This window comes from Garra rufa, chromosome 18, assembly GCF_049309525.1.
Source record: "Garra rufa chromosome 18, GarRuf1.0, whole genome shotgun sequence".
NCBI classification, from domain to species: domain Eukaryota; kingdom Metazoa; phylum Chordata; class Actinopteri; order Cypriniformes; family Cyprinidae; genus Garra; species Garra rufa.
In genome coordinates, this window is record NC_133378.1 from 30,102,973 (window position 1) to 30,116,254 (window position 13,282).

A 13,282-nucleotide genomic window follows, 5' to 3' on the forward strand; every position below is an offset into this window, starting at 1 on the left:
TTTGGCTGAACTGAAATGAAATTGACCTCAACTCAACTGTGATGTTTAGACTCAGACTGATCTACCTCAGTGAGATGCACACTGTGCACAGCTGTACTGTACTTTTAGTGAGAAATGTAAAGTTTCAATGGCTGTTTAGCTGGAGTAAACAGGTGTTTTACGTCTTAATTCCAAGCATTGGCATTTTTGAGTTTCAAGGACTGTTTGCTTTCAGAAGCATTCTGAAAGCAAAAGTGGGCGAGTAAGATTTTAAGGTGTTTGCGGGAAGAAACAATGTTAAGGATGAATTAAGAAATAAAGCATCTTGTAGAATTGGAGTTTCTGGTGTGTTCTTTCATCATTTGCTGTTAGTAAAACAATGCTTGTAAGCTTTTTAACAAGGTGACTAAAACATCAGTATTTATGACAAATTAATCATTAATATTAATGCAATAGACTACTAAAAATCATTAAGAAAGTAAGTACTTAATTATATAACAGTTATAAACTAATAAAATTATAATGAAATGAATTATATAAATTGTTTAAAAGATAAATATAAAAGTTACACAACAGCAACTGTCTAGTATGAATGCAGAAAAACATTTGTTTATGGGTATTTTTGTAATTTTATAAGATATTAAGTTTTGAGTATCATTTTATTTGAACAAAATACAATAAAATACTTCACAAATATGTAAATATGATGTACACTACTAGTCAAATGTTTTTTTAAAATCACCAAGCCTGTATTTATTTGATCTGAAGTATAGCAAAATTGTAAAATATTTTTACTATTTAAAATAGCTGCTCTTTATTTGAATATATTTTAAAATGTAATTTATATCTGCGATCAAAGCTTAATTTTAAAGCATCATTACTCTAGTCTTCAGTGTCATATGATCCTTCAGAAATCATTCTAATATGCTGATTTGCTGCTCAAGAATATTATTTTTATCACTATTATTATCAGTTGAGTATTTTTTTTTTTTTTTTTGATGAATAGGAAGATTCAAATCTGAAAACACTTTTGTAAAATTATACACTATACCATTCAAAAGCCTTTTTAGGGAAATAAATTAATACGTTTATTTAGCAAGAATGCTTTAAATTGATCAAAAGCGATGATAAAGACATGTATAATGTTACAAATTATTTCTATTTCAGATAAATGCTGTTCTTCTGAACTTTCTATTAATAAAAGACACCTGAAAAAAAAAATCTCCTGGGCTATTTTCAAAATAATAATAATGTTTTTCGAGCAGCAAATCAGAATATTAGAATGATTTCTTAAGGATTATGAGTTATGATGCTTAAAATTCAGCTTTGAAATCACAGGAATAAATTACAGCTGAAAATCTATTCAAATAGAAAACGGTTATTTTAAATAGTAAAAAAAACATTTAGATTTGTTGCTGTACTTTGGATCAAATAAATGCAGGCTTTGGTGAGCAGAAGAGACTTCTTTAAAAACTTTAAACATCTTAGTGTTAAAAAACTTTTGACTGGTAGTATATACTATTAAAATACTCTAATACACACTATTGACAAAAGCTTACTAGACTGCAATCAACACAAGTATGTCTAATACAACACTCGTATTAGTTGTAAACCACTTTAGCTATAACAGGCGAAATTTTGAATATGAAAGTCAATAGGGTATTCATAACTGCACCGCTTTTCAATAATTTATTTCCACGTTACATAAGCGAGACAGAAATGTGTTTCCAACACTGATCTATAATAGAGAACTATTATATTCATTATATAGATCAGTGGTTTCCAAACAAACGAGAGAAAAACATCTTTACGCTCAGGCATATACAAGGGCAGCTAATTCTTAGCCAAACAGGAAGTGGAACAGATGTGGAAAAAGGATCCTATTAATAATTTAGGGATCAGTCGAAAACACTGGCGAATTATTTTAATTTAGCTCATTTATTCGCACAATGAATAGCGTCCATTTACTAAAGTAGTAACTGATTTATACCCGTAGTCGGTTCGGGTCTTTTCTTTGTCGCTTGTCAGTTTGAACTGGCTCGAGATGGCAGACGAGGCTCTCTTTCAGTTCCTCCACAGTGAAATCATACAATATGTCAACAGTGCAGAAACTGGGGAATCGGTAAGACCCGGAGTATTACTAACAACACTGTCACAGAATAGTGGAATAGCGTAATAGAAATAAGCCAAGCTCATTAATAAAACAAATACTGTGAGAGTGTCGCATGTTTTTATTTTGTTGTGCACAGGAGAATGGACGATGTGTTTCTAAACTTGAGAACATGGGCTTTCGTGTGGGACAAGGACTAATTGAGAGGTATCCTGGCATATCTTTTCATCCATAAATCCAAATTTATTCTTAAATCAAGCAGATCCTCTGATGACATCCTATAATCTGATGTTTGCAGGTTTACCAAAGACACGCCACGTTTTAAAGATGAGCTTGATGTTATGAAGTTCATCTGCAAAGATTTCTGGACCAGTGTTTTTAAGAAGCAGATTGACAACCTGAGAACAAACCACCAGGTGTGTATATTATAATGTTAATCTAAGCATAATGTCGTCTCAATGCTTAGTGATGCTCTTTGTTGACTAGATGTGCTTATTAAGAAAATCATCAAGTGTTCAAACTGTTTGTAGGGTATTTATGTGCTACAAGATAACAAGTTTCGCCTGCTGACTCAACTGTCTGCTGGAAAACAGTATTTGGAACATGCGCCGAAGGTAAGCAGCATAAACTTTAATGGTGCAAGAACAAAAACATAAAACACAACCTGACTTAATCTTTACATTTTTCTTTGAAAATACCATAATGAGATATGTAGTACTTACACTACCAGTCGTAAGATTTTTAATGTTTTTTAAAGATGTCTCTTCGGCTCACCACGCCTCCATTGATTTGATCCAAAGTACAGCAAAAACAGTACAATTGTAAAATATTTTTACTATTTAAAATAACTGTTTTCTATTTGAATACATTTTAAAATGGAATTCATTCCTGTGATTTCAAAGCTTAATTTTTAGCATCATAACTCCAGTCACATTATCCTTTAGAAATCATTGTAATATTCTGATTTGCTGCTCAGAAACAATTTTTATTATTATGTTGAAAACATGGTATAGTGTATAATGTTACAAAAGCTTTTTATTTCAGAGAAATGCTGATCTTTAGATCATTTACTCAACTGTTTTAAATATAGATCATAATAATAAATGTTTTGTGAAGAGCAAATCAGCATATTAGAATAATTTCTGAAGGATCACATGACACTGAAGACTGAAGTAATCATGCTGAAAATTTAGCTTTGATCACAGGAATAACTTAAAAATAGTACAAATATTTGAAAATGTTATTGTCTTGGTGTACTTTGGATCAAATAAATGCAGTAAGCAGAAGAGAAAACATGAAAAATCTTTGAGTGGTAGTGTAAATTTGTTTTACAAGACTATATCTACAGATGGGGAAAAGGAATATATAATATTTAATAAAATAAATACAATTTAAAAAATGAAAAATCTGTCATCATTTACTCATCCTCATGACGTTCCAAACCTATAAGACTTTTGTTCAATCTTTGCAAGACTAATGAAGATATATTTAATGAAATATGAGAAATTTCTGTCCCTCCATTGACACAACTACTAATTTGGCGTTTAAAAAAGTTCATAAAGAATGTAAAACTCATTTTCTCTCTCATTTTTTTTTTTATTTCCTGCAGTTTTTAGCCTTCACCTGTGGACTGGTTCGAGGAGGACTTTCAAACCTTGGTGTAAAAAGTATAGTCACGGCAGAGGTGTCAGTCATGCCTGCCTGTAAGGAGCAAATTTGAAAATAAAATAAACATTCTTATTGAAATAACCACTAGATTTTCTGTACTTTTTCAAAATCTTTAAATTCTGTAAATCTGAGCTCGTTAAGTTCTCATGTAAAATGTAGCTAATTGTTTTTTTTCTTGTCTCCTGTTTTTAGGTAAATTCCAGGTGATGATCCAGAAGATGTAATTCACTACACAAGAGCGTATTGCTCATAACATGTGCATCTGAATTTTATTGCCTTGTCATTTTTTTATTGCCTTGCTGATTTTTTGTCACTATGATAATTTTTTATTTGCAAACTACTGGCATTAAAAGTGTTTTGACATGCAAAGGTCAAGCCTTATTGTACTGTATTGTGTTTTAGTATTTTGACATTCATCACTGTGTTTTGATTATTAATTTGCACTGATGACATTAAAGCTGGAATCCGATGATGGGTTGTGCTTCATTTTTAGTGAGTTTTAATGAAAATGTTTTTTTTTTTCTTTAACTTTTAATAAAATAAAGAATATTGAGAATTAAGCTTACTGCATGGACATATAAGTGTGATGTGATTATAATTTATTTTAAGTGTCTTTGTTACAGTGAAATTATACATTTATGTACTGTGTAATATTAATAAAGTACATGTATTTACTAAGGTTAGGATTAGGGTTACTTATGTTTTTAATAACAACTAATCAAAAAAGATCGCTTATATTATAATAATCATATAACATCAGCCAGTTTTTAAATGTCCTCCTGTTACGCTTGTCGTTCTTTCAGCTAATCACGTGGTTATTGCGTTCTAAAACGTCACCAGCGCAGAGCAAATAGGAAACGAGACGCGTCGCGCTAAGCCCTCTGATTGGCTGATTCGTATAAGCAGTTCTAACGGCACCAACATTCAAACTCGCATTCGCGTCTGGTTGTTTGTGGCTGGAGGATACGAGCGTCTGCTGATTGAACTTTTTACTTATTTTTTTTTCCAGCCTTCAGGTTGTGATAGAGGGCATTGGTTTGAAACGTAAGTATGTTTTTTGCACATTTTTAACCAGTATTATATTTTGACTTTGCTGTTGTGTTTAAATTGCGCTTTTATTTGGTGTGGTTGTATTGGGCCGTAACTAATTGTTACAAGACGAGTTTTTAATGTTTAATGTATTAAAACGACATATTTCAAAGTTTATTTGCTCAATTCATTTATTGTGTCCTTAATTTATGTTAAGGAAGTATTTAGGCGTCGTTTGTTTATTTTTTGCCCTTTGTGATTATCGGTAACTTAAGTTAATGCGAGATGCAGGCGGATGTTTCAAATCAACTGATTTTCATCGTGCAAAGTGTCGATCTGTCATTTAGGGTGTTTTAGAGTATTGATAAACTGTGTATAAAATTATTTTTTAATACGTAACTGCTGGATAATTTGAGCGCTACTATTGCAGTCTGGGCCTTGAGTCTGAGATTAGCCATCAACTGCCATTTTGCGCCGGAAATGTAGAACTAACGTTACTTCATTCAATTTTATGCTTTATTATTTGTACAGCATTTTTACAGATTACAGCTGTATAAATCCTTTTTTTCGTTTTTGATTTTGCAGAAGATTCCAGTGTGAATATGGAAGTGGGCTCTGCTGATGCATACACATGGGATGCCCCTTCTCATGTTATGGAGTCCATCGATGATTTTGCCCTGGACCCTCAGGATGACGCTGACCAGTGGTTTGGTATGGCTTTTCTTTGTTTGTTTGTATAATTATTATTTTATTTTTTAAATATTCTATTTTTTATGTATTTGTATGTGTGTATGTATATGTGTATTTATGTATATGTGTGTATATGTACACAATTACAAAATGTACGAAATACAGCAAAAATATTGTCAATTATTATAGAAATTAATACTTCTATTTAGCTTCTAAGGATGCTTGTAATTGATCAAAAGTGATGATTCACTTTCTATTCTTCAAAGAAACATGAAAAACTTCTACTTGGATGTTTTCCACATACAAACAATAAATGTTTAAGTTTTGACTCAGAATATTATAATTTCTGAAGGATCATCTGACTGGAGTAATGATGCTAAAAAATTAGGAATTTTACAATATATTAAAATAGAAAGTGGTTATTTTAAATGGTACAAATTATTCAATATTTTACTGTTTTGCTGTACTTTGGATCAAATAAATGAAGGCTTAGTGAGCAGAAGAGACTTCTTTAAAAAGCATTAAAAAATCTTACTGTTCAAAACAAAAAGACTAGTTGTGTATAAACGCATACATATTCAAATACCCAACTATCTTTGTTCTGTTTTGCAATTAGAGTTCAAGGCAGCCCCTATAAGTGGTACCATGGAACAGCTTACCACCCCTTTACGGGCTACTTTTGATGACACCCACAATACCAACAGACCCAAAGCTCTGGTATCTCCCATGGTCAAAGAAGATAAGACAACAACCTCAGGTTGGGGGGGGACTGCTTGAATTAGGATACCTTTAGGAAAATCTTCTCAAAAAGATGTTTGTATCTTAATATGTGCTTTGTTTTAGATGTCAAAGACAGCACCTCTACAGAGGTTCCCATTAACATAGTCACATCATGGGGGAATGGCAAAACTACTGCAGCCCCTGGTCAGGGCCACAAATCTGTTCCTGCTCAACCACGCAGGTAAATAAGACCTTATCTGTTATTTTTATACACCCTATTAAAGGAATAGATCACCCAAAAATTAAAATTGTCATTAATTACTCATTCTCATGCTTTTTGTGCGCAAAAATAACTTGATTCAACGATTTCTTCTCTCCCGGGAGAGTTTACCATTAATAATGAGAGTACCATACAACAACACATGCACGTGTTGCTGCTGATGCGTCGTAGTAGCTGTCATATTTTTTTATTTAATTTTTTTTTATTTGTGTTCCGAAGGGTTAGTAATTAATGACAATTTTAATTTTTTGGGTGAACTATCCCTTTAAGCTAGTCCAGTTTGTGTCACTCTCTACTAACATTGGTTGCTTGTTTTCTTGTTTCTTCCTGCAGAGTGTCCAAGCGACCTGTGCCTAGAAATGAAAAGCCTACAGCTGTTACAACACCCCCTCTTCTCAAGAAAAGGAGGTATGTTTTTCTAAATTTCCATCTGTTTTTAGTCGTTTACAGAGTGCTCAATTTGCCGCTTTGTTTCGCTGCATAGAGTTGTAGCAGCTGCCACAGCAAGGAGAGTTTTTGATAAGCGGCGAAGGTAAAATGAACTAAGAAATGCATGTGCTAAGCTGTGGAGGTCACCTAGTGGGCATTTAGTTGACTTCACTGGTGAAAATGCTGGTAATGTGGAAGGAACAATATTCTGTCATTTATAGTAAAATGGTTTGTTTATCTCCTCACAGAAGCTCAACGTCCCAAACTGTGCGACGCAGTGGTGCTAGTGCGAGACGCAGTGTCCGGCTGAGAACCAAACCAACCGTTGCCTCAAAGACCTCAAATACTGCCTCTGCCTCCAACACTACACAGTGAGTGAGAATCCTATCAGCAGAAATGTGACCCTGAACCACAAAACCGGTCATAAGTAGGGCGGGTAGATTTGTAGCAATAGCCAAAAATACGTTGTATGGTTCAAAAAGGTCATGTTCCGTTAAGATATTTTGTGAATTTCCTACCGTAAATATATCAACTTAATTTTGATTAGTAATATGCATGGCTAAGAACTTAATTTAGACAAATTTAAAGGTGATTCTTTCAGTATTTAGATTTTTTTTTTTTTTTTTTTTTTGTGCCCTTATATTCCAGATTTTCAAATAGTTTTATCTCACCCAAATATTGTCCTATTTTAGCAACTTTATTCATTCAGCTCTTACATGTATAAATCTAAAAAAAAAAAAAAAAAAAATGACCCTTTATGACTGGTTTTGTGGTCCAGGATTACAGATGTGAATAGTTGGCAAAGTACTCTACCTTTCAAAAAATTTAGGTCATTTGTTTTTTTATTTGAAACCTTCAGTTGATTTAAGTTTTTAAAGTTTAGACTTTGTTTAAAATCTGCATAGACAAATGAAATCAAACAACTGTTTTCGACATTACTATAATTAAAATGTTTCCTAACCAAAACAGCATATTAGAATGGTTTCTGAAGGATCATATGACACTGAAGACTGGCGTAATGATGCTGAAAATTCAACTCTGCCATCACAGGAATTGAATTTTTAAATTGAGAAATATTTAGGTTGTAATATTTCACAATATTACTGTTTTACTGTATCAAATAATTGAAGTTAGGGTGAGCACAAGAGACTTTTGGTAGTGGTTAGTATTGGTAAAGAACTTGAGCTCCCCCTTGTGTCATGTCACTTGATTTAACATCAATGTACTTACCAGAAGGATTTAATGTTAAAGAAGTAAATTATATATGCCGTCTTTGAATTTCAGACAGAAAAGCACTGAACAGCAAGAGCTGGAGCGTATCGAGGCTCTGCAGAAAGAGGTGGCAGAACAGCGGCGTAAGAATGAGGCGAGCTACAGGGCTGCACTGGCAGGCAGTGAGTCACTGGCAAAATACTATTTTTAATGCTTTTTTTGTTTGTTTTAATTTTGAATGATTTTAATCGGCCGTTCTGGTGTTTTAAAGGCCAGCCTCCTAAGAAGCATGTGCTGTCCACCACTATTCCCAAAGAGTTCAACTTCCGTTCGGATGGCAGGCTGAAGAACCACACGGATGGAGCCTCTGCAGACGACAACTCATACAAGGAGTTGGATTTCACCTCTCAGCTCCGCAAGCACCCATCTTCCCCTGTGAGTACAGTCCCTAGTACGATATATGATAGCTGGATTCTTTTTGAAGCTGCGCAATGATTTCAAGTAATTTGAATGTTGTTGTCATTCTGTAGTTGAAGGCTCCAAAGGGAACAACCATTCCCAAACCCTTCAACCTCTCCAGAGGCAAGAGGAAGCTTGATGAGGCAGGAGCCTATGTGCCAATGGCCCAGCAGATTGAGCAGTTTCAGAAACGCACTCCCGCTCGCTATCACCTGCGCAGTCGGCAGAGCCAAGAAAGAGGTGCGTCTGCTCTTAGACTCTGTTTCTGGTGGCTTAGTGGCCTTAATTTTTTTTTTTTTTTTTTCTCTCTCTGAAATATGGGTCCCTGGACCAAATAAACTGTCTTAAGTACCAGTGGTATATTTGTAGCTATAGCCAAAAATGTATTGTATGGGTCAAAATGATCGATTTCTTTTATGCCAAAAATCATTGAGATATTAAGTAAAGATAAAGTTCCATGAAGATATTTTGTAAGTTTCCTTCTGTAAATACATCAACTAAATTTGATTAGTAATATGCATTGCTAAGAACTTCATTTGGACAAATTTAACTTAACATTTTCCTCAAATTCAAGACTGGTTTTGTGGTCCAGCGTGGTCTTTCAGACTTGTTTTGACTAATTTTGCCTGTGTTTTATTTGCAGGACCATCCCCAGTGAAGACTGAGAAACCAAAAATCACACACCCCAAAACGCCACAGCTAATGACTCGCCAGAGACATCGGCCCACATTGGTCAAAAGCACAGCAGAAATTGAGGCTGAGGAAACAGAAAAACTGCAACAGTAAGTTTTGTGGAGACTTGTGTGTTTAATTTTAAATTAGCACAAGAAAATCTATTCAAACTTTCCTTCTGTCTTCTCAGGTTTAAGTTCAAAGCTCTAGAACTCAACAGAAAGATTCTAGAAGGGGCTTTGGTTCCTAAAAAGCCGGCTAGTAAAGAAGCAACCAAGCCTGAAGGCTTCCAGCTGGAGATTGAGAAGCGACTTCAGGAGAGACAGGCCTGTAAGAAGCCTGAGGAAAAAGAGGACACCACTTTCCATCCCAGACCTCTACCAACTCGAATTCTGGAGGAAGTTGTGGTCAGTAACGGATCTCTCAATGGCTTTTTTTTTTTTTTTTTGATCCGTTTTGCCAAGGTAGTGACAATGTTGACCCTTCTCTCCCCCCCCCCTTTTTTTTTTTCTTAAAGGGTGTCCCAGAGAAAAAAGTTCTAAATCCAACTGTTCCAGAATCGCCTGCGTTTGCTCTTAAAAACCGTGTGCGAATGGAAAAGAAAAAAGAAGAGGTATGTTTTAATCTTGCGCTTTATTTAAAATGTCATGGCACTGACATTTGTTGACTCCTCAACTAATTTCTTTGCACCTTCAGGAGAAGCCTCCTGCTCCTATTAAGGCCCATCCTGTGCCCCACTTCCTGCCCTTCCAGCCTAAACTGCCAGTCAAGAGCCAAGTAGAAATGTGCCCTTTCTCATTCGAGGAACGTGAGCGTGAACGAAAGGTCATGAAGGAGAAGAGACTGGAGGAAATGAGAAATGAAGAGGTATTTTCTTTATGGAGTAGTTAAAGTCGTCTTGATCTTTGTTTCATAATTGATCCTAAACAAACTGCCTCACCAAATCTCACAGGTACCTAAGTTCAAGGCCCAACCCCTTCCTGACTTCCATGAAGTGCATCTTCCTGAGAAAAAGGTGGCAGAGCCCACCAAACCTGCTCCTTTCAAGCTGATGGTGGACGAACGAGGAGCAGCAAAGGGTGAACGCTGGGAGCAGATGGTAAGATCTTCATCTTCCAGGGATCATCTGTTGTTAAACAAGTCAACTAGTTAGCGATTTGTCTTGGCATTTGATGTGGTTTTCAATCTGTATCCAAACTGGTTCCTTTCATTTCAAATGTTTCTCCAGATGAAAGAGGAGTTGAAACGACAGGCTGAAGCTGCATGTTTTAAGGCTCGACCAAACAGTGTATCGCATAAAGAACCATTCGTACCGAAAAAGGAGAATCGTTCCATCTTGGGTATGTTGTATGTGGCAGGTGGTTTTTGTGATGTTGCACTACATGTTGTGCTGTCTCCAATTGTAACCTCCTTTTGGGCTTGCTGGCTTTGTTTGAGTTTTGTTGAAGAGCACAGCTAACTCCCAAACCAACTCTCGCTTCCTTCCAACTTTCACTGTCACTGGTCTCATCTATACCTGACCACTTTATCTGGTCCTCCTTGTTCATCTTTGGCACTTTCTCAAGCCAATACTACTAATTCTGCAGTTCCAGAGGGCTTCCAGTTGGCAACAGAACGGAGAGCCAAGGAACGTATGGACTTTGAAAAGGAACAAAGCGAGAAGGAGGCGCTGAAGGCTCGCATGGAAGAGGAGAGAGCCAGAGAACGAGAAGAGCAGGAAAAGGAGGAGATTGCAAGACTACGACAGGAACAGGTAAGAGATTTCAGGATAAATGTTGTGAAATTTAGAGTCAAGCAGCCTAAAATATCTGTGCTTACAAATGTTGTCCCCTCTTTTCAAAAGGTGCGCAAGGCCCAGCCAATCAGACGCTACAAGCCAGTGGAGTTGAAAAAGAGTGATGTGTCTCTCACAGTGCCCCAGTCTCCAAACTTTTCAGATCGTTTCCGCCTGTAAATGCGTGACGTGCCGTTACAGTGATTTAATTGTACATAGTTCTCTTAATGTGTTTGCTATTTCTTATTTTATCTCTCTCTATGATGTCTGAAGATTTAGAGTAGTTTTTATCTGTCTGTGGTTGAGTTAGGCCTTTGTGGTCAAGTATAACAATTTTACAGTTGGGTGTGCTGAACGCCCCAGCTCAATTTCTCTTTTCAAACTCTCCTGTATATGAAGACTTATTTTTTCCTGTTCTTTTTTTTTTAATGTTTTCTTCCATTTCTGGTAATAAAGAAACTTTTAGTATAAATGGTGTGTTTAATGACTGTAGTGGCTGGGAAATGGGATCCTTTGTCTTTTTAAATTTATATACAGTTGAAGTCAAAAGTTTACGTACACCTTGTAGAATCTGCAAAATGTTAGTTATTTTACCAAAGAGGGATCATACCAAATGCATGTTTTTTTTTTTTTTTTTTAGCAGTGACAATCTTTTGTTAAATAATGTTTACATATACGCCACCAAAAAATAGTTGTGATTTTTGAAATGAACTAGTTTACGTACACTTGTTTCTTAATACTCTGTTACCTGAATGATCCACAGCTTTTTTTTTTTTTTTTCCTTTTTTTTTTTGGTGATAGTCATGAGTTCCTTGTTTGTCCTGAACAGTTAAACTGCCTGCTGTTCTTCAGAAAAAATCCTTCAGGTTCCACAGATTCTTAGGGTTTTTTTAATTATTGAATTTGATGATCAGGGTAAATTTAACTTATTTTGCTTCTGAGAAACCTGTAGCTTCTGAGGGGCAATGCGAAATGAAAGAAATATATTTAGGAAAAATTAGATAAATGTACACACCTTCATTCTGTTCAAAGGTTTTCAACACCTCAGTTGTCCTCAGTGTGAAAAGATGGATCTCAAAATCATAGTCAATATTGGAAAGGGTTTATATACACACAAATGCTGAAAAACCAAAGAATTTGTGAGACCTAAAGGTTTTTTTTTTTTTAAAGAGCAGCAGGCAGTTTAACTCAAGAATCAAGTGTATGTAAACTTTTGAACAGGGTCATTTTTATAAACCACTTCAACTATTTTCTCTTGTGGACTATGAAGATGTCTTATGTAAAACATCTTTAGGTCATTACTAAATTACATGCATTTTGTACGATCCCTCTTATTTTGGTAAAATAACATCTTTCTGATTCTGCAAGGTGTACATTTTTCACTTTAACTATATATTTTTTACTTAATTTGATGGAGTGTCATCCATTAGGGCTTAACAGTCGTATTTCTTGCACTTTCTAATTATGTACTTTAAATACTTGTCATGCACAGTTTTTGATAAATAATTTATATGCAAAGGGCAGAGATTTTATTCCGTTAAAGCTGCATGACCGTCAGCAGTGCATGGTTAAATGATAGAGGTACGTGTCTCACATTTGTTCAGCTTGGGCTTTGCTGTCTGTACTCTTTTTGTCTTGGAAAGACTTTGTGCCCCCTCCCCAGGGCCAGCTCTGCGTGCCTCTATTATCAGTTTACTGTTTGTGAACCCCCCTTCTGTGGTCTGCCTATTTCTGGTGAGGTGGCTACGGAGTGATAAAAGAGGAATCTCACAGACTGGTATGCTGAGCTACCACAAAACACCAGAGAACAGTTTGTTCAAACCCTTGGAGGAAAACGCATGCACTTTACCCTGGGAAAACATCTTTACAGGTGAGTGTGAAATTGAGAATTTATTGTGAAAGATCTTATTTGGAGTCGAGTCTAAAAATGTTAAGATGATACTTACAGTCATTTACTAAAGAGGTTAGTTAAAAAGCTATGTTTAGCCTAATATTGTTACAGTTTTTTGTAACTTTTTGTACATCTGTCTTTTGTTACAGAACAGTTACACATGGAATATTTCTACTTGTGAATTTGTCATACTGCATGATAAGTTATAAATTTGATAGCTAAATATAAAATTGTCCTTTTGTATTTGTGTTTTATAGACTAAAATATTTATTTATATAAAATATTTTAGTCCTTTTAAGTATTTATTTAATTACAATATTAACTTAATTACATTTGTCAATTGTATTAATCATAAGTTCATGTTATTTG

The 13,282-nt window shown here is 35.1% G+C and overlaps 2 protein-coding genes across 3 annotated transcripts; both read left to right on the forward strand.

Annotated features, from left to right (window-relative positions):
• Positions 1 to 1,835: 1,835 nt before the first annotated feature.
• On the forward strand, positions 1,836 to 4,226 carry trappc6b (trafficking protein particle complex subunit 6B). Its single transcript, XM_073823646.1, has 6 exons — positions 1,836 to 2,101; positions 2,229 to 2,296; positions 2,388 to 2,505; positions 2,620 to 2,703; positions 3,699 to 3,792; positions 3,950 to 4,226. The coding sequence occupies exons 1-6, from the start codon at positions 2,024 to 2,026 to the stop codon at positions 3,979 to 3,981; spliced, it is 474 nt and encodes a 157-aa protein (XP_073679747.1). The 5' UTR covers positions 1,836 to 2,023; the 3' UTR covers positions 3,982 to 4,226.
• Positions 4,227 to 4,691: 465 nt separating this feature from the next.
• tpx2 (TPX2 microtubule nucleation factor) lies at positions 4,692 to 11,450 on the forward strand. Of its 2 annotated transcripts, none has more exons than XM_073823541.1 (17): positions 4,692 to 4,801; positions 5,372 to 5,497; positions 6,093 to 6,233; positions 6,320 to 6,437; positions 6,810 to 6,884; positions 7,154 to 7,276; positions 8,190 to 8,299; positions 8,389 to 8,552; positions 8,648 to 8,816; positions 9,220 to 9,358; positions 9,439 to 9,655; positions 9,766 to 9,861; positions 9,945 to 10,115; positions 10,201 to 10,347; positions 10,477 to 10,588; positions 10,814 to 11,001; positions 11,092 to 11,450. In XM_073823541.1, the coding sequence occupies exons 2-17, from the start codon at positions 5,389 to 5,391 to the stop codon at positions 11,200 to 11,202; spliced, it is 2,190 nt and encodes a 729-aa protein (XP_073679642.1). In that variant the 5' UTR covers positions 4,692 to 4,801; positions 5,372 to 5,388; the 3' UTR covers positions 11,203 to 11,450. The 2 variants fall into 2 exon arrangements, with proteins under 2 accessions (XP_073679642.1, XP_073679643.1); XM_073823542.1 differs by having other exon boundaries at positions 10,835 to 11,001.
• Positions 11,451 to 13,282: the final 1,832 nt, after the last annotated feature.